We start from the raw sequence: 22,210 nt of genomic DNA, 5'->3' as shown, positions 1-22,210 counted from the left end.
AAAGGATATGGTGCTGAAAAAGCACAGCTGGTCAGGCAGCATCCGAGGAGCAGGAGAATTGACGTTTTGAGCATAAGCTCTTCATCAGGAATAATCCTAATGAGGAGCTTATGCTCGAAACATCGACTCTCCTGTCCCTCGGATGCTGACTGATCAGCTGTGCTTTTCCAGCACCACACCCTTTGACTCTGACAAACAAACTGGTCGGCAGCATACCTCTTTGCACACTCTGATTATGTAACTAAAGTTGTCCACTTGCCACATTACAACTGAAGTTGGGCACTGTTTTGAGACTTTTTCAACTGCATACTGGTTGGCTACATTGCTTGTTGCATATTCTGTTTGATGTAGGGGTGTTATGTTTGACATGATCCACCAGTCTTTGAGACTAACACCACGTGGGCACTGAAATTCATACACCATAAAACAGAGAACTTTAAAGCGCAGAAAAGGCCCATCAGCCCTCGATGTTGCATAGACCTGTGTAGCCAATCTGAAGCCCATCTAAACATACACTAATCCATTCTCATCCATATGCCTATCCAGTGACCATTTGAATGCCCTTAAAGTTGGCAAGTCTACTTCTGTTATAGGTAGTGCTTTAATTGCAAGCAATGTTCCATGTGCAGCCGCACCAGAATTTTGGTCAGCTGAAGCATGACCTCATTGCTCCAAAACACAATCCCTCTATCAATAAAAGCTTACACACCATATGCCTTCTTAACAACCCTGTCAACCTGGTGGCAACTTTTAAGGACCTATGTACATGGACACCAAGATCTCTCTGCTCATCTATACTACCAAGACTTTTACCGTTAGCCCAGTACTATGCATTCCTGTTATTCCTTCCAAAGTGAATCACCTCATACTTTTCCACATTAAACTCCATTTGCCACCTCTCAGCCCAGCTCTGCAGCCCATCTCGGTCTCTCTTGTAACCTATAACATCCTTCATCACTATCCAAAATTATACCGACCTTAGTATCATCTGTAAATTTACTAACCCATCCTTCTATCCCCTCATCCAGGTCATTTATAAAAATGACAAACAGCAGTGGACCCAAAACAGATCCTTGAGGTATACCACTAGTAACTGAACTCCAAAAATATTTCCCATTAACCACCACCCTTTCAGCTTTCAGCTAGCCAATTTCTGATCCAAACTGCTAAATCACCCTCAATCTCAAGCCTCCGTATTTTGTGCAATAGCCTGCCAGGGGAACCTTATCAAATGCCTTACTGAAATCCATATACACCATATCAACTGCTTTACCCTCATCCACCTGTTTGGTCACGTTCTCAAAGAACTCTAAGGTTTATGAGTCAACCTATCCTTCACAAAACCATGTTGACTATCCCTAACCAATTTATCCCTTTCTAGATGGTTATAAATCCTCTCTCTTATCACCCTTTCCAACAGTTCACCCACAACCAAAGTAAGGCTCACTGGTCTATAATTATCAGGATTTTCTCTACTCCCCTTCTTGAACAAGGGAACAACATTTGCTAATCTCCAGGCACTATTCCTGTAGACAATGACTTGGCAATCTCCTCCCTGGCTTCCCAGAGAATCCCAAGAAAAATCACATCCGGCCCAGGGAATTGATCTATTTTTAGACTTTCCAGAATTGCTAACCTCCCTGTGAAACTCAATCCCAACTAGTCTAGTAGCCCGTATCTCAGTGTTCTCGACAACATTCTTTTTCCAGTATGAATACTGACAAAAAATATTCATTTAGCGCTTCCTCTATCGCCTCTGACTCCACGCACAACTTTCCACTACTGTCCTTGCTTGGCCCTAATGTTTCTCTAGTCATTCTTTTATCCCTTATATACAGAAAGGAAGCCAACAACTTGATCCTGTCTGCCAACAGCTTCTCATGTCCCCTACTGGCTCTTCTTAGTTCTCTCTTTAGGTCTTTCCTGGCTAACTTGTAATTCTCAAGTGCCCTAACTAAGCCTTCACATCTCATCCTAACAAGCCTTCTTCTTCCTCTTGACAAGAGATTCAACTTCCTTCGTAAACCACTGCTCCTGCATTCGACAACTACCTCCCTGTCCGACAGGTACAGACTTATCAAGGACCCGCAGTAGCTGTTCCATGAATAAGCTCCACATTTCAATTGTGCCCATCCCCTGCAGTTTCCTTCCCCATTCTATGCATTCTAAATCTTGCCTAATCACATCAAAATTGCCTTTCCCCAGCTATAGCTCTTGCCCTGCGGTATATATCTATCCCTTTCCATCACTAAAGTAAAGATTGTGATCACTATCACCAAAGTTTTCACCTACCTTCAAATCTAACACCTGGCCAGGTTCATTACCCATTACCAAGTCTAATGTGGCTGCCTATTGTTGGTCTGTCTACACACTGTCAGGAAAACCTGCACACACTGGACGAAGACGGACCTATCTAAAGTACTTGAACTATAGTATTCCCAGTCAATACTTGGAAAATTAAAGATGCCAAAACCACTACCTTGTCACTCTCGCTATGATTGAGGATCATCTTTGCTATCCTTTCCTCTACATTTCTGAAACTATTCAGAGGACTACAGAAAACTCCTAACAGGGTGACATCTCCTTTCCTGTTTCTAACCTCAGCCCATACTACCTCAGTAGACAAGTCCTCAAACGTCCTTTCTACAACTCTAATAACGTCCTTGACTAACTGACACAGCCAGCCACCCCCCCCCCTCCCCCCCAAGCTATGAGCCAGAGATAACAACTGTTCTAGCTCGAAGCTTCCATCCTAGCTCCCTGAATTTCTGCCTTACATCCCCATCTCTTCCTACCTACGTTGTTGGTAGCTATGTGGACCGGGACATGGGGCTGCTCCCCCTCCCCCTCAAAGATTCCAAAAACACATTCAAAAACATCACGAACCCTGGCACCTGGGAGGCAATACACCAACAGTGAATCTCCCTCGTTCTCACAAAACCTCCTATCTGTTCCCCCTCACTATGGAGTCCCCAAACCACATGTGTGGCTACAGAGGTAGTTCATATATTGTTGACCACCTTTCAAAATTATATCGAATCTGGAACAGTATCAATATTAACAAGAAGGGAGTGCAAGAGAAAACAGGGAACTATGGATCTGTTAATCAAATATCAGTAGAAAATACTAGTATCTGTTACAAATGATGTGATATTGGATACTTAGAAGATAATGGTCTGACTGGGCAGAGATAATCTGAATTTATGAAAAAGAAATATAGTTTGTAAAGGAACTTTTAAGGGGCCACCAGGGGATACGGTGTATTTATATTTTCAAAAAGTTTTCAATTAGGTCCCACATGCAACCTTGTGAACAAGGTTTGAGCAGATGGGATAGCAGGTAAAATGTTGCCATAGTGGCAGAAAGCAGGGAGTAATAAATGGATCGTTCTTGGGTTGGCAGGCTGTGACTACTGAGTTACTTCAGCAATCCATACTTCACCGACTGATTGCAATCTATATCAACGATTTGGATGAACTGACTAAAAGAAATATTTCCAAGTCTGTAAATGTTACAAAGTTTGTAGATGCTACAAAAGCGAAGTGGTAATATGACTTGCAAGAAGAATATAAAGAAGCAAAAATGATTTGAGCAGGCAGAATGAGTGAGCAGAACATGGCAGATGAAATTTGATGTGGATGAAACATGAGTTTTTCCAATTTGGAACACAGGAGGAAAAGGGGGCAAAGTTTTTGAAATGGTGAAAGATTGAGAGCATTGATGTCCAAAGAGACATTTGTGTCCTTGTACACAAGTCACTGAAAGGTAATATGCAGGTGCAGAAGGTAACTAGCATGATGGCCTTTGTCACAGGGGGAATTAAACACTCGAGGAAATGTGTCTTATTTCAATTATATAGCAACTTGGTGAGACTGCATCTAGGTATTATGTGCAGTATTAGTCTCTTTATTTCGAGGAGAATAGACTTGCCATTGAGCTATAGCAGCCACTTCGCTAGACTAATTCCTGGCACTGTGGGATTCTTCTGAGGAGAGATCGAGACGGGACCTATATTCTCGAGAGTTTTAGAGGAATGAGAGGTGATGTCACTGAAACGTACTATAAATTATTCAAGAACTAGACAGTGTAAATGCAGGAAAATGGGGTTGACAAACTTATCAGCCATGATTGAATGGTGGAACAGACTTGATGGGCTAAGTGGTATAATTTCTGTTCCTATGTCTTATGCAGATAGAGGTTTATGGGTTTGAGTTATTGCGTGTGTAGGAGTAGATGAGGGGTTAGGTTAGGGTGGGAGTGTTCAAACCAAGCAACCAAGTGCCAGGTTTAGGAGCAAGGCTGAATTGGGATAGATATTTGTGTGGTGCAGGGACCACATGAAAATTTCCATCCAAGCCACACACCACCCTGACTTAAAACTATATTGCAGTTCCTTCATAGTTACTCAGTTAAAACCCTGAAACTCCCTTTCTAACAGCTTTGTTGGAGTGGATTATGGATTGGAGTAGTTAAAGGTGGCAGCTCACCACCATCTTCTCAAGGCCAATTAGGATGACGATCAATGATAGGTAAAAACAAATCAATGATAGCCTAGCCAGCAACAGCCAAATTCGATGAATGAATAAAAACTCTGCAGTGAACTCTTGGAATTCTTTATTTCAGAGGGCTTTGGATGCCCAGTCATTGAGTATAATCAAGCAAAGGTCAATGCAGTTCCAGATACTAATGACATCAAGATAACACAGAAAATGGCTTTTTGAGGTACATAATCAGGAACAATCTAAACTGGCAGGACAGGTTTGAGGGGTTGAATGACCTAAATATTTCTAATATTTACTTGTAGGAAATTTCTGTTCAGTGTGTATTGGGCACTATCAGCATGCAGATGAAAACTGAAACTGTGCTACCAAATAAGGTTACTGAGCGGTAAAAGCTCCATGAGAAATTGGAGGGCAGCCTTTTCTGTATGAGATTTCTTGAAGGTCCCTGCCCCCTACCAAAACCCCTCTGTGTGCTGGTAGAATAGTACTCTGTGTGGTTAAGCCTTCTGACAGATTTTAGTAATGAAAGCATAATCCAAACTCAAAAAAGTAAATTAAGGCCTCTAGTAATAAGCTTTAAAGCTAACTATGTACCAATGCTTACCAAATAACACACTGCCTAACAACATGGAAGACTAACATACATAATTTGGGCATACCTGTACTTCCGTCAAATCCTCCCACTGCATACAGCAATCCATTCAGCACTGCTGCTCCCAGAGTGCTCCGCCTGTCCTGCATATTGGCATTGCTCATCCACTGGTCCTTGACTGGATCATATGAATCAACTGTTCTCACTCGTAATGAACCATTAAAACCTCCAACAGCATAAACTAACCCACCCATATACATCACACCTGCAAGAGACAGAAATGATCAAAATGTAAGTCAACTCTTGGATGATTAATGCACTTCTCTGTAGCAATCAACAGACCTTTCACAGCACTTTGTGAAAGGCTGTATCAAAACACTACAATTTCATTTGATTATCCTCTTAATTATATTTTATAGTATCAAAGAGCCTCATTATGTTGTGGAACAAAACACTGATTCAGTTAAAGCTGTGGGTGGATTAGAAAAGAAAATCAACTTTGACTTCATTTCATTCTCTAGCCTTTTGTCAACAAAATTCAAAACTGCAGAGACAACTCGGCTTCCTCAGTCTATCATGTAAGGTACATTAGTTGTATACATAAATATTTTGCATTTCAGATTTTAAGTAGTCTCAGAAATAAACAAAGTCAGATTAACTTCAAAATCAAGCTAGTGTATAAAAGATTACCTTGCTTATTTCATTCAAACATCAACACTTCTCCCCCAGGAAGAGTAACTGGCCTCCTAATTAAACTGTGATCTTTGCCATAATCACAAATAGGCATGAAAGAATTTGTTAGCAAAATAATTAAGAGTTTAATACTTAACCAATTATTATATTAAACTGTACAGAAATCTGTGACTATGTCCTATTTCCACACTATCCACTCTTTATCACAAATTGCTGGACACTTTGTATCACTTTATTGAACACCACATGGCAACACCAGCTCACCACCCATCTTTTGAAAGTTAAGGGATTGCTGCATTTATACAATAATTACAAGCAAGCTCAGCCTGGGTCCTTATACATCATAAATCTCATCACTAAAAAGGTACCCAGGTTCCTGCAGTGCCATTCAACCTCTATGGCAAAGAAATGGAACAGTTGAAACTGTGGCCACATATTCATGGAATATAATTCTAAATGAATGTTTGTCCTTTTTTTTATGTTTTCCTCCCATTTGTTTTCCCTCTGTAAATGTAATCTTCCTTTCCTTCACCTGAATTTTTTTTGTACCTGATTTGAGTGTTAATCACCTCATTTTTCATCATTCCACGTGATCCTCTCATTCACCAAGTTCCCAGAAATTCTACTACCAGCTCACACTTCCATAAACATTTTGAGTGAAAGTGTCAAACAGTGCACACTTTAAATCTCAACCGTATTGGTCACCTTAGTGGTCGTTTTCAGCAATCTCGCCCTCACATCCAAACCTGCATCAAGAGCAGGAGCCACTCAATCACATGTCAAGTTTCACCAACACAAATCTTGTTTAAAAAAAAATGAGATTTTCAATATTTTTCCTACGCATGCTCAAGAAAATCAAGGTTGAAGGGTCTTATATTCTTGGATTTATATAGCATGCTGAAAGCACCATCCACATGTATTAATAAAATTTTGAGGAGCTTATGTCCCCTGGCCAAAGTCAAGGGGGAAAAGATTTCACTTTATGCAGTACTTTTCACAATCACTAGCTGCCTAAAGTGTGTTTTCGGACCAGTATGTACGGAATCTAAATCAGCTATAACACAGAAAAATATGAAAGACAACTTGCACACAGCAAGGTGCCAGAAACAATAATAAAATAATGATCAGATAATCTGTTTTAATCTTGTTGGCCAAGGGCAAAATACTGCCAAGAATTTTTACATGCATCTGATGGGACAGATGGAAACTCAGTTCAGTGCTTCATCTAAAAGCTGGTACAGCAGTCCCTCAATATTTAACTGGAGCGTCTGTCAACCTAGATTTGAGTTCAAAGCCTTAGAGGGGAACTAGGCAGGACTGACAACTTGGAACCAATTAAGGCAGACCCATGTAAATTATTTCTTCCTCCTTGAAGTTATATCAAGTTGGAAATTAAATCACTGTATTAATCTCTGTGTTGAAGGTCGTACCAGGCAATAGCTCAGATTTATGGTCATGTCTTGCAATTGCTCAGACAGTTCACTCTAGGTGTTAGGATATCATGTTGAGGTTGTATAGGACCTTAGAAGAGGCCTCATTAGAGGACTGTGTCTAGTTCTGGTCTCCCTGTTACAGGGAGGATGTTATTAAGCTGGAGAAGATTCAGAATTAGACCAGGATTAGATTACTTAGTGTGGAAACAGGCCCTAAGGCCCAACAAGTCCACACTGACCTTCCAAAGATTCATTCCCCTACATTTACCCCTTCACCTAACACTACGAGCAATTTAGCATGGCCAACTCACCTAACCTGCACATTTTTGGACTGTGGGAGGAAACTGGAGCACCCGGAGTAAATCCACGCAGACACGGGAAGAATGTGCAAACTCCACACAGACAGTTGCTCGAGGTGGGAATTGAACCCAGGTCTCTGGCGCTGTTAGGCAGCAGTGCTAACCACTGTGCCACCCTTAGGATGTTGCCAGAATTGGAGGATTTGAGTTATAAGGACAGGTTGGGATGTTTTTCACTGGATTGTAAGAGCTTTATAAAATAACAAGTGATGTAGATAAGGTGAATGGCAGGTATCTTTTCCCGAGAGTGGGAGATTTCAAGACTGGGGGCGTATTTTTAAGGTGAGAGGAGAAGGATTTAAAAAAGACATGAGAGGCAATTTTTTATTTGATTTCAGCGAGTGGTTTCCATGTGGAATGAACTTCCAGAGAAAGTGTTGGATATGGGTACAGTTACAAATGTTTAAAAGATATTTAGCTAAGTACATGAATAAGAAATGTTTAAAGGGACATGGGCCAAGCGCAGGCAGGTGGGACTAGTTTAATTTGGGATTACACTCAGCATGGTTGAACGAAAGGGTCTGTTTTCATGCTGGATGACTCTAAAGTTTCAAAATTAAATACCTTGAATTGGTAATCAGGGGATAAATCTAAACTGCAGCTATTTTAAATGTAGTAACATTTAACAATGGGTGCAATATTTCCACAAACAAAATCTATAACAAAATTACAGCTGCACTGTATGGTCAAGAGTTCCATGTGTCAATAATTTCAGTTTACTTTTGGCTCATGCAAATCAAAGAACCATTCAGAAAACTTAGGAGTTATATGAGCTTTTCCATAAAGTTTGACCTACAAAGCTCCAACTTTTAATATCTGTTACCAACACCATGTATTCCCAAGACTGTTGAACGATGAGATTTCCTGATGAAGTGCTCTTGCCCAAAATGTCTATTTTCCTGCTCCTTGATTACTGCCTGACCTGCTGTGCTTTTCCAGCACACTACTCTCGACTCTGAACTCCAGCATCAGCAGTCCTCACTTTCTCCGACGAGACTAAGGCAGATTTCCAGTCCCTGTACCACAGACCTTAAGACTTTGTTTTAATTATGTTTCTTAGCTCCAAATAATGAGATTGTGGGTTTGGGATTTACTCTAGGCCACGATCAATTAATCTAGGCTAAAATAAAAATTCAGTTCAATACTGAGGGAGCATTATATTAACAAAAGCTCTCCTCCTTCAAATATTTTAATTGCGACACCAGCTTCTTTTCCTGGTAGCTGCGAAACTTCAAAAAGAGAAGTAGACAGCAGAGATCCTGGCCAACATTCTATCCTCAGTTAGTATTATAAAAAATTGATTAACTAGTCATTCATCACTCTCCAGTAGTAGGGAGCAAAACCATTGTCATCCATCACAATACAACAATGACAATAGCCTGTGCACAGTATGTTTTGTGAAACATATATGTACATACTTAGAAGTCAAACAAAGTAAGTCCTGTTTGTAATAACACTACTATGACATCTTGATACACAACAAAAAATGCAAAAAAATTGCAAAACATTCTCAGCCTAGAAATCAAAAATAACTAAGTTCCTCTGATGAGGCGGTTACTATAATCAAAACAATCCAAGGTGCTTTACAGGAATGGTACCAGACAAAAACTGGATAGAAGATCAAATAATAGTCAAGGTCAAGGAGATAAGCTTTTGGGGGCATCACTAGGAATACTATATACCCAACACCTAGATATCCAAAACTTAGTATTAATTAACATTTGTTTACCTGCTCTACACCGCCGAGAGGGAAGCTCTGCAACTTGGTACCAACGTTCTTCTGCAAAATCATAGCACTCCACGCTCCGGATAGCTTTTGGCGCTTGGCCACCAACCACTACTAGCACCTGAAAGGTGAAATTGTGTTTCATTAAAGTTCTGTATGATACCTCAAGCAGAAGAAATTAATTGCTTCATTATTTTACTTATGTAAGGAAAAAAAACTAAAGATCCAATACACCCATACTGTGAAAATGTGCTCTTCCCTCAACTAAACTCATGCAGTTATTCAAAAAGCAAAAGGAGGGATTAAAAAAAAGAGAGAAAAAAATCTCTCAATCAATTGTTAGAATGAGGAAAACACAATATGTTACATTATTTTGATATGTAGTCTAAATGGTTATTAATGAAACTTGCCTTAATATCCTGCCCTGATTTTGTCACAAAAATTTATATGGCTTTCTGTAATAGAAGATGCAAGCAGTTATATCATCAACTTAGCCAAATCTGGCAATCTACAGTATAATGATTTGATTGACTCCTAGATAGTTCCTGTGCATGAAACTCAAAGAGGATGATATTTGGCTGACACACTTACAGCTGGAGTAAAGAAAAAGGGGATTTGGTAGCAAGAATGTTATGAAATCTGATCAGAGTTGTGTGAATGTGGCAATAAGTCATGTGTTTGATTGCACAACTACTGAGATATTGAGAATTACATACCTTTGGAAGGCTGACTGGCGTTCTTAATCTTGTTCTGGTTGTTTTCATTAATGCTCGTTGATCCGCTGGAAGCAAATGATACTTCATTGCTTCGATGAGGTAATCTTTGCATGCATTACTATTTTTAACCAATGTCTCCTCTTCCACTCTCTGTTAAACAAAACCAACAGTTTTTGATGCCATGTGAGTGCTGCATAACATTTAGCACATTATTTTCAAAAGTGCTTTTATCCTTTATCAGATAAAAATAGCTATCAATAATTGATAACAAAAACAATACCAACTCTGGTTTTCCAAGGAGAACAGACATTTCCTCTGTGTCACAGCTAATCAATACACTATTAGAGTGCTCTGTCTTGACCACATTGGCACTATTTTTAAGGTGATGCATAAGACAAAACTGATTCTCTTAATTTAATCCCCAAAAGTACGAGACAATGATAAGGGGAACAAAATTTGCTGACTTTTTTTTAAAAAATCAAACTGTACGATAAACAAATTCTGGCCAAATTATTCATAACTTTCTAAAATTATGCCCACAGTGATTTGACCCTTCCAGACCATTTCTCTTCAGCACAGTAAGGGTTACCTGCACCAGGTATTCGCGTGTAAGGAGAGGTAGCCGGACATTTTCCATCAATCGTGCCATATGCTCCTGCCGAGGCTCCTTATCATGTTTCACCCACGAGATGGCTGCTTCAAAAACCTGATTGAATTAATAATTGTTTAGTATGACTGTACATCCAATGCTTCATAGATTTGCAATGGATATCTCTCTAGCCTACTATAGGAATCTTAGGCCAGTGAAATTCAAACCATCCCATAGAAGGGGATGGGGGAGTACTTGTAATTGCCCATCATGAACTTACTCCCTTTCCTCATCTGAACTAACTTCACTGGGCTGAGGTTGTAAGGTTGTTGTTTTATGGGTAACACATCTGCTATATTTACATTATGTATAACCAAAAACATTTATCCTGGCACAACCACTCAAATCAATTTATGAGTCTGTATTAGCTTCTTTAAGTCATGTCAATAGTTTTCTGGAAGAAATATTCCATCATGACCTTTAAGCTCCTGAGTATTATCCAATTTGATTACTGGAAGGCCAATTTGAATTTTCAATTTCGGTGTCATTTTCCAATTTATTTTTATTGAACTGTTTATTTAACTACTGTAAATACACTTTTCTCCTGACTATCCTTCCTTTCATAAACTCTTTAACATCTAAAGAACACATTTTTTCCCTCATATCTGGAGTGCTCACTACATAATTTGCATAATTGAGTTTCTTTTTTATTTAAAAAGTTCTAATGACCCTTGTTTTTAAGGTTTCTCCGGACACATTTAATAAAACCAATGCTTTGTTTCCAGCAACACCACTCTGGATTTTAGCTTCATTGTTTGTTGAGCATTTCAAAGCTTTTTGGCCAACTTTAAAAGCTGCTTCTATATGAAACTCCAAACCCTCTACACCTCTATAGGTAATGAGATCACAGACCAGGCTCACCCAAAAGGATTCAAGTCTAGAAACACAAAACAGATACAGAATGCAACCAGTTCGAAGCACTATCCAGTCCCAGATGTTCACAGATCAAACAATCATCTGGGATTAAATTTACAAGGTCCACACTGAAAATTGGTAAAACGCAATGAAATTTCAACGCACATTTGTGAGCACTCATCCGCGTCTACTGTTACTAGAATGCTTTGATGTCAGTAAACTCCTGAAAAAGAGAGTGTGAAAGACTGAGGAATGAAAAGTAAAAGCACACACTGATGGGAGGCAGAGAAGGTAAGTAACATAAATTGTGTGTAATAATTATAGCAATACATTTTCAGACAATAATTACAGTTTACTGGGATGGGGGAGCTCCCTGACTGACGTGATGAAGTAGCAATTTCATGGATCTATATTGCTCTCTGTTTTTCACCCTATATATGAATGATTTGGATGAGGAAATACAGTTATACAGAATTTGCAGAAGACATCAAATTAGGAAGTGCATTAATTTGTGTAAATGGAGGAAAAGAGACACGGACTGAGTTAAATGTGGGGAAAGATAAATCAGAATTGATCTTACTGATGAGAGATTAGGAGCTGGCAATGAGAGCGGAATTTTGATATCTACATATTGAAATTACTACACACAGGTAGAAAATGTGATTTAAAAGAAATAAAAGGAATCTTGGCCTTTACAATAACAGAGCTGTAATATAAAAGTTGAGGTAATATCTCAGTTGTACAGAGCCTTCATCAAATCCCATTTATTGCAGTGTATTCGGTTTTGGCACAGCACCGCCAAGAATAAATTGACTGCAGGATAGAACACAGATTCATCAGCATTATGCCAGGACCATAGGAGCTAAATTATGCAAACAAGTAATGTAAATTTGGTATGAATTACCTTTAGTTTAGAAAATTAAGGGGGCAATTTAATAATGATATTTAATATAAAGTAATTCAATTACACATTTGCTCTTCATTTCTTTCCTGTCATGAAAAAGGAACATAATTTTAAAATTAAAGTTAGGCCAGTCAGGACTGAAATCAGTGAAAAGCTTGTACACAAATGCTAACAGAATTTCAAAACACTGTCCCAGAAGGCTGTGGCTACTGGATTGTTTGCATGTTTCATGATGGGAACAAAAAGTTGTTAATGAATGATATTAACAGATATGGAAGGAAGCAGAGCAATTACTGCAGACACAGATCAGTCATGATCTAGCTGAAAGCAAATCAGGCTTCAGAAGCTAAATGGTCTATACTAATGTCTCTAAACATCAATTTGCATTTATACATGCCATAAATATAGAAAATGCACAGAGGCACAAGGAAAAAAATTGTTTAATTAATTAAAGATAAAGAGGAGATTAGGAGCAATGATCAAAATCTAAGCCAAAATCATAGAGTTTTTAAAAATAAGAGAAGGAGTTGAAGGCATAAGGGGATTTTGAGAGAAAGCTCAATTATCAGGGGCCTAGGCAGCGGGAGGCATAAAAATGAAGCCAGATTCAGGTGCTTGTCGGTAGGAGAAAGAGAAGCTTACAGCAGCAGAGAATCTTGAGGATATGGGAGTTTGAATGCCATGCAGGGATTTTTATACACAAGACGTTGCAAATGTTATTTTTAAAGCATTGAGAGATGTGAAATCACTCATCAAGCTAGGCACATATTGCTCCTGGTAATGGTGAGTGCATAAACATTCCTAGTGACAGATACACTGAAGTAGCAGAAGTGGCAAATAATGCTATCAAAGTGGAAGATCTTCATGATCAATATAGTATGAGATTGGAAGACCACCTTGGGTTCCAAGCGATTGATCACTTTTGTTCAATCTGAGACATTTGCTGGGGAAGAGAATGGAATCAGTGGTGAGTGCACAACATTTTTGCAGGTGTTTAAAAGATGACGACTTCAGCCAGTGCAATATTCAGATAGACGGCTCCATCCACCAAACTTTTACCCACTTTGTAGAATCTATCCTCCCCACAACTTGCTTTCTTACCTCTTTTTGCATTATCAGGCACTTGGTTCAATTTCAGCATTCAATTAATCCAGTTAATTAATATAAATCCTAAATAGTTGAAACTCCAATATTTCCATTGGTATTCCATTCATTACAGTTTGCCAATGCAAAAACGATCCATTTATCCTGATCCTGTTTTTTTTTTATTAATTAGCTCACCCCCTATAATGCCAATATATCATTCTCAACATCATGAGCTCTGAGCTTTGCAGCAATAATTTCTGTGGAACATTACAAATGCCTTTTAGAAATTCAAATACACTACATTAACTGGTTTAACCTTATCTACCCGGTTTGTTACATCTTCAAAGATCTAATTGGGAGAGGCACAAGTTTCCTTTCACAACATCATGATTGCATTCTAATTTTGTAAACAACACTACTTTTTCAGTAACTTATTCTACTATTTTACAGGAGTAGGCTAACTGGCCTGTAGGTTCTTCTGTCTCCCTCCTTTCGGGAACAGAGACATTACATCTGCAATTTTCAAATTTGCTAGACCTTCCAGAATCTATGGAATTTTGTAACATTATACCAATGCATCTACTCATCTTTGGAGCCACTTCTTTTAAAACACCAGAATATAAGTCATCAGGCCCAGGAAACTTGTCAGTCTTTAGTTCTATTACTTTTCTATGCATGTTTTCTCTCATAATTATGGTTGTTCTAATTTCCACCCTCCCTTTTGGTTTTCTCTTGTTATTGTTGGCCTGCTTTTATGTTTGCTTGAAGTCTCTGCCATTTCCTGGTTTCCCATGAAGTTCCTAGCTTCACCTCTGTAGAGCTGATGCTCACATCAGCTTCGCTATTAAATAATTAAACGGTTACAAGTGAAACCAAGCAAGAGAAGACCCATTAAGTTCAATGACGGCCTGATCAGTTGTGTTCAAGGGTGCAGATTGAGAATGCATGACAGTCACACAAGAGAGTGATTCTGAATTTGGTCATGGTTCTTCCCAGATTGAGAGACTGTTGGTGTTCAAACAGGAAGTCGTGGAAGAGCCAAAAACAGATTTGCAAAGTGATACCTCTAAGACTCTCAGAGGAAAGAGAGGTTTATGTTGAGTGGTAACTTCTAGGGACAGTTATGACATTGAGAATGATGGCAAGCCCTTTAAGGAGTGAGGAACAGGAGTGGCTTGGTGCACAGCGTGTTTGTCATTTCTGGGACACAAGTACTGCTGGCAAGGTTAGTATATGTTGTTCATCCTTAATTACCAGTGAAAAAGGTGTTGGTGGGCTGCCTTCTTGAATCACTGCAGTCCATCTCATGTAGGATGCTGTACAGAAGAGTTCCAGAATTTCAAAATATGACAGCAAACAACAGGTAATATATCAAAGTCATGATGACAAGTACCTCAGGAGAGAATCTGTAGGTGGAAGCTTGTAGGTGGTAGCGTTCACATCCAGTTCTGGGTCTCATTTTTTTAGGTAGTACAGGCCACGGGTTTGTAAAAAGCTGTCAAAGGCAGCTTGGTGAGTTACTGCAGCACATCTTGTACATGATACATACTGTTGCCATTGTGTGTCACTAATACTGAAACTATTTACTATTCCTACAAAAAGAGAGACTAGGAATGAAGTTCACTGCTCAGCAGTTTATTGGAAATTATGTCAAGAGTGTAGGAGGTAATTCTTAAATGAGATCAGATGAGTCGGAAGGAAACTACCATGGGGATTCGGTTAGATGTGTACGAATAAGAAATGCAGTTGAACAAATAGTCTTTGTCTTGGTACTAAAATGTTCTTTCATATCTATAAGATATCTTAAAAGCATCATGTACCTTATTAATTATTCTATTAAGATTTTATTCTGTCAGAATACATGACAGAATATTGTAATAAAGTAAATATTTAGAAACAACAATAACGCATTAATCTTCTCTGGTGTTGAGGAAAATGTAATGCTCAAGGCATCAGAACTCTTGTCTGAGTGCTGCCATAGGAGGTTTAAGTTAAACTGAGCAGGCTTGTTAATTGTTTACTGGCACAGATCCCCTGCCTGAAGGCCAGCCTTTGGCCTATTGCCTGCTGATACTTCACCTTGAACTGATTTCTTGATCATTTCTGTCAGCAGCAGTTTGCCATTCTTTCACTCTCAAATGCAGGGTCAGAAAGCAGAAATTGTAACTGGAATTGAATTTGTGCCATTAACGTTCTTCTGAACCATGCACTGCCAATCTAAGGCCATTCCTACACAATTGAGGTCTAGACCAAGTTAATTGTAAGCAGGTCCTGAAGGTTATGGGCATTGTTCCCTCTGCGCGAAAAAGCTGCCCCTGGCGTCTCTTTTATATCTTTCCTCTCTCACCCTCAACCTATGCCCTGTAGTTCTGGACTCCCTGACCCCAGGGAAAAGACTTTGTCTATTTATCCTTTCCCTGTCCCTCATAATTTTGTAAACCTCTACAAGGTCACCCCTCAGCCTCCAATGCTCCAGGGAAAACAGCCCCAGACTGTTCAGCCTCTCCCTGTTGTTCAGATCCACCAACCCTGGCAACATCCTTGTAAATCTTTTCTGAACTCTTTCAAGTTTCACAACATCTTTCTGATTGGAAGGAGACCAGAATTGCACGCAATATTCCAACAGTGGCCTAACCAATGTCCTGTACGGCCACAACATGACCCTCAACTCCTGTACTCAATACTGTGACCAATAAAGGAAAGCATACCAAACACCTTCTTCACTATCTTATCTACCTGTGACTCCACTTTCAAGGAGCTATGAACATGCACTCCAAGGTCTCTTTGTTCAGCAACACTCCCTAGGACCTTACCATTAAATGTATAAGTCCTACTAAGATTTACTTTTCCAAACTGCAGCACGTATGGAATGAGCTGCCAGAGGAAGTGGTCGAGGCTGGTACAATTGCAACATTTAAGAGGCATTTGGATGGGTATATGAATAGGAAGGGTTTGGACGGATGTGGGCTGGGTGCTGGCAGGTGGGACTAGATTGGGTTGGGATATCTGTTCGGCATGGACGGATTGGACCGAAGGGTCTGTTTCCGTGCTGTACATCTCTATGACACCATCAAACACCATATAAGGAACCTTGGAACAACTGCACGAGCAGCTTACAATTGGATAGATACAAAAGTAAATTTGTAGTTAAATAGCTACTAAGTGAAACGGTCTTTGTTGAGGTTAGCAAGTACTTGCTTGTAATCCGTAATTATATGAATAAAAATAAAATGTCTAAAACTTCGCTCCAGCTACATTCATCAACTGTATTTCTGGATAGTAACAAGCTGCAAATGTGTTGCTGGTCAAAGCACAGCAGGTTAGGCAGCATCTCAGGAATAGAGAATTCGACGTTTCGAGCATAAGCCCTTCATCAGGAATAAGAGAGAGAGAGCCAAGCCGGTTGAGATAAAAGGTAGGGAGGAGGGACTAGGGGGAGGGGCGATGGAGGTGGGATAGGTGGAAGGAGGTCAAGGTGAGGGTGATAGGCCGGAGTGGGGTGGGGGCGGAGAGGTCAGGAAGAGGATTGCAGGTTAGGAGGGCGGTGCTGAGTTGAGGGAACCGACTGAGACAAGGTGGGGGGAGGGGAAATGAGGAAGCTGGAGAAATCTGAATTCATACCTTGTGGTTGGAGGGTTCCCAGGCGGAAGATGAGGCGCTCCTCCTCCAGCCGTCGTGTAGTTGTGTTCTGCCGGTGGAGGAGTCCAAGGACCTGCATGTCCTCGGTGGAGTGGGAGGGGGAGTTAAAGTGTTGAGCCACGGGGTGATTGGGTTGGTTGGTTCGGGCGGCCCAGAGGTGTTCTCTGAAGCGTTCCGCAAGTAAGCGGCCTGTCTCACCAATATAGAGGAGGCCACATCGGGTGCAGCGGATGCAATAGATGATGTGTGTGGAGGTACAGGTGAACTTGTGGCGGATATGGAAGGATCCCTTGGGGCCTTGGAGGGAAGTGAGTGTGGAGGTGTGGGCGCAAGTTTTACATTTCCTGCGGTTGCAGGGGAAGGTGCCGGGGGTGGAGGTTGGGTTGGTGGGGGGTGTGGATCTGACAAGGGAGTCACGAAGGGAGTGGTCCTTGCGGAACGCTGATAGGGGAGGGGAGGGAAATATATCCTTGGTGGTGGGGTCCGTTTGGAGGTGGCGGAAATGGCGGCGGATAATACGTTGTATGCGCAGGTTGGTGGGGTGGTAGGTGAGAACCAGTGGGGTTCTGTCTTGGTGGCGGTTGGAGGAGCGGGGCTCAAGGGCGGAGGAGCGGGAAGTGGAGGAGATGCGGTGGAGGGCATCGTCGATCACGTCTGGGGGGAATCTGCGGTCCTTGAAGAAGGAGGCCATCTGGGTTGTGCGGTGTTGGAATTGGTCCTCCTGGGAGCAGATGCGGCGGAGACGAAGGAATTGGGAATATGGGATGGCGTTTCAGATCCACACCCCCCACCAACCCAACCTCCACCCCCGGCACCTTCCCCTGCAACCGCAGGAAATGTAAAACTTGCGCCCACACCTCCACACTCACTTCCCTCCAAGGCCCCAAGGGATCCTTCCATATCCGCCACAAGTTCACCTGTACCTCCACACACATCATCTATTGCATCCGCTGCACCCGATGTGGCCTCCTCTATATTGGTGAGACAGGCCGCTTACTTGCGGAACGCTTCAGAGAACACCTCTGGGCCGCCCGAACCAACCAACCCAATCACCCCGTGGCTCAACACTTTAACTCCCCCTCCCACTCCACCGAGGACATGCAGGTCCTTGGACTCCTCCACCGGCAGAACACAACTACACGACGGCTGGAGGAGGAGCGCCTCATCTTCCGCCTGGGAACCCTCCAACCACAAGGTATGAATTCAGATTTCTCCAGCTTCCTCATTTCCCCTCCCCCCACCTTGTCTCAGTCGGTTCCCTCAACTCAGCACCGCCCTCCTAACCTGCAATCCTCTTCCTGACCTCTCCGCCCCCACCCCACTCCGGCCTATCACCCTCACCTTGACCTCCTTCCACCTATCCCACCTCCATCGCCCCTCCCCCTAGTCCCTCCTCCCTACCTTTTATCTCAACCGGCTTGGCTCTCTCTCTCTTATTCCTGATGAAGGGCTTATGCTCGAAACGTCGAATTCTCTATTCCTGAGATGCTGCCTAACCTGCTGTGCTTTGACCAGCAACACATTTGCAGCTGTGATCTCCAGCATCTGCAGACCTCATTTTTTACTCGGATAGTAACAAGGCAAGGAAAGGACCATCTCCAATAATAGAGATTAGCCCACTCTCCTCATGAGATTCTATGGCATTGTGGGGCAAAATCCTGGTCTTTGCTACCGACAGAAACATAACTGGACCAATCATATGTCAAGGCTACAAGAGCCTAGGCATTCTGTGTGGAGAGGCTCACATCGCAACTCACCAAAGCCCTTTACCATGTAAAGCATGCAAGCGAGGAGTGAGATGGATCATTTACTTGCTGCATAGGCACAGCTGCAACACTAAGGCAGCTCAATATAATCCAGTCCACTTGATCATCGCATATACTACAAAGCACAGGAGCAACCTATCATAGATTTTCTGTAGCATCTCTCAACTCTGTGAGCCTCATTACCGAGAAGCAAAAAGACAACAGATGCATGGGAACAGCAAGACCTTCACACTCCCAAAGTCCTGCAGCAATCTGGTTTGGACATGGATCACAATTCATTCAATCAAAATTTTGGAACTCTCAAACAACCTGGTTGAAGCACTTTCATCATGCTGTACATCTCTATGACTAAGTCAAGAAGGTGGTCCATCAATATCTTTGAGGAGATGCCGGTGTTGGATTGGGGTGGACAAAGTTTTTAAAAAAAATCACTTGCCAGGTTATAGCCCAACAGGTTTATTTGGAAGTACTAACTTTCGGAGCACTGCTCCTTTGGCAGGTAGCTAGTGTGGCAGAATCATAAGACACAGAATTTATAGCACAAGATCATAGTGTCATGCAAACTATTGAACAAACCTAGATTGCTGTTAAGCCTTTCATCTTTTAGAAAGAATTTGTTGATTCATTAACATACAAATCCCAGAACTTCTTCCAAGTCACATTCTCAAGATTTTATATTAAAAAGTGACATCTCAGTTCAGACAATGAATTAAAGGTGAGGTCAGAGTCTGTATGTATTGCAATCTTGAGTCAGGCTGGTACTATTTCCAAAGTAGGAATTTATGAAATTTCACACGGATTGACTTCCTGAGATTGTATGCTTTTAGAGCAAATAGAATGTATCTGCAAATGCACATTCAGACCATAGACTGTGTGCCCGCATGCTTGGAGAGAGAGCGAGAGCGAGAGCGATAGAGTAGAAACCTGCGAGAGGGTCTCAGGAGGCTTCTACTCTGTCAAACACATATGCGCACTCTCTCTCTCTCTCTCTATGCATGCTCGTGTACATTTTATTTTGCTCAAAATCTACAGGTAGTCAATCCATGTGACATTTTATAAATGCCTCCTTTGGAAATAGAACCAGTCTGACTCAATTTTGGAATATATACTAACCTTTAATGCACTGTCTAAGCTGAGTTGTCACTTGCTTTTTATAAAACCTCAAGTTACTTGGGAATGTGGAGTTGAAAGAAGTTCTGGGATTTACATATTAAATGAATCAAAATCTGTAATCCATTCTAAAAGGTGAAAGCCTTAACAGCAATCCAGGTTTTGTTCAATGCATCATAATAGGTGCATGACACTATGATCTTGTGCTATAAATTCTGTGTATTATGAGTCTGTCGCATTAACTAACTGATGAAGAAACAGCACTCTGAAAGCTAGTATTTCGAAATAAACCTGTTGGACAATAATCTGGTGTTGTGTGATTTTTAACTTCATCAATATCTTCCCACAGCAATCACAAACTGATCTTGTGATCCCACATCCCTGGCATTATTTTTTACCCAAAAGGATGTGCCAATTTCTCATGTCCCTTTGGTAATATAAGCTCCAAGACAGAATAAAAGATTGGCATCAAATTTGTCTATTGCAAGTAACAGTTTGGGTTATTCAGCACAGCTTCAGTGCTCCACCATTCTGCAGCTTCCCTTGTGGGCTCAAGTAAATTTATAAACTTCTGAAAGAAGAGGGAATTCTACCGACAGAGTTAGTACAGCAAGTCAGAAATTTTGCTGTTGATGTGGTGGTGGTGGTGGTCAGGGGTTAGAATTAAAGATGACATATTTTGCATCATTATTACTGGTGAAAGGACTGAATCTTTAAGGTAGTGCAGAGGTTGTTAATCAAAGAGGCTGTTTTGTCCTGTATAATGATGGCATTCTCGAGTGCTGTTAAAGCAGAATTTATCCAAGAAGCTGAAAGATTTCCCACCACATTCCCAATTTGCACACTCTCAGTGGTGGAAAGATTTAGGGATCAAGAAGTGAATTACTTGCTGCAGAATAACCAGCCTCTGATCTCCTCTTGTAGCCATAATATTTCAGTGGCTAAAAGATGGTGACTCCCCAGAACGACAGTGGCAGGATATTGGACAATGCCAAGTGTTATGACTAAGATGGGAGGAGAGCAGCCTCTCTCCCAGTGGTCACAACATAGGTTTTAAAATGTTTACCCAATCACTGTATGGCTAATTATTTATTTTTTCTATATTAGGTTCAGGAAAGCACCATTAACCAAGTTTCTTTAGGAAATAAAAGAACCGATATACTTTGAAAACTGGGTCTAACTGTCAAAGATACAAAAGTGATGAACACAATCTGAAATATAAAAGTGTAAATGTGTACCCTACTAAATAACTCAGCACAATTTCTTTTAAATAGCATTTTCTGTGCAGAGGTTAACTTTTGGGGAAAACTCTTTGGCCATTAATTGTGACCTCTTGAAGGAAAGCAGGACCAAGCAAGAACTATTCAAGACGGCTGTCAGTTAATGTCCTGACAAACATAAACAGTCTCTCCTAACATAGGCAGTTGTCACTAGGACCTTGCAGACTCCGTTTATTCAGGAAACATTAAGAATTCTTTCAGAAGCTCTTCAGGAAAAACCACCTGGATCAGTGTTTCAATTATTACACTGGGGCCTCAAAAGGGTTTTCTTGAAAAGGCAAATGAGTTAGGTAGCTCTCTGTCTCAGCATGTTGTACTTCAAAATGAACTCCAAGCATCATCCAAAACAAAAACTACTTCACAACAGCCATAAACCTAGGCATGTGATCACCAGTGAATGGCTTAAACCATGTAACTTCAAAAGTGTCTTTACAAAAAAGAAGTCCTACTGTATCCTTTCAGTGATTTTTTTTAAGTCCTTGTATCTCCTCAATCTTTTCAAATTAACTTGTGTCCACAATTCTATAAAGAAAAAATGCTTTTAAAAAAGTAAACAATGAAGCATTTTCATAACACAAAAATAAAACAAAGAACTGTGACTGCCAGAAATTTGAAACAAAAACAAATTGCTGAAGAAACTCAGCAGGTCTGACAGCATCTGCGAGAAGAAAGCAGAGTTAATATTTCATCAAAACAGGACAGATGATTCGGTTTTGATGAACAGACTCAAAACGTTAACTTTGTTTTCTTCTCACAGGTGTTGCCAGACCTGCTGAGTTTCTCCAGCAATCTGTTTTTCTTCGTAACACAATGCCATTTTAATGTCAGTGTGTTAACCTCTCCCCTGTTGGAGACCTTCACTCCCTCGTGCGTGCCACTTTCAACCAAGCCCGAATGCTG

At 40.8% G+C, this 22,210-nt stretch overlaps 1 protein-coding gene across 3 annotated transcripts in view; it reads right to left on the bottom strand.

The window, feature by feature from the left end:
• Positions 1-22,210, bottom strand: part of klhl2 (kelch-like family member 2) — a 144,418-nt gene that overhangs the window by 31,153 nt on the left and 91,055 nt on the right. For all 3 annotated transcript variants that reach the window (XM_060832759.1, XM_060832769.1, XM_060832778.1), the window contains 4 exons: positions 10,611-10,727; positions 10,022-10,171; positions 9,309-9,426; positions 5,162-5,359 (listed from right to left, as the gene is read on the bottom strand). In XM_060832759.1, coding sequence (XP_060688742.1) covers positions 5,162-5,359; positions 9,309-9,426; positions 10,022-10,171; positions 10,611-10,727 — 583 coding nt within the window. The remainder of the gene's footprint in view (positions 1-5,161; positions 5,360-9,308; positions 9,427-10,021; positions 10,172-10,610; positions 10,728-22,210) is intronic.

This window comes from Hemiscyllium ocellatum, chromosome 1, assembly GCF_020745735.1.
Source record: "Hemiscyllium ocellatum isolate sHemOce1 chromosome 1, sHemOce1.pat.X.cur, whole genome shotgun sequence".
In the NCBI taxonomy this organism is placed as follows: Eukaryota; Metazoa; Chordata; class Chondrichthyes; order Orectolobiformes; family Hemiscylliidae; genus Hemiscyllium; species Hemiscyllium ocellatum.
Note: the sequence above shows the minus strand (reverse complement) of the source record. Positions and strands in the feature narration are given on the sequence as shown.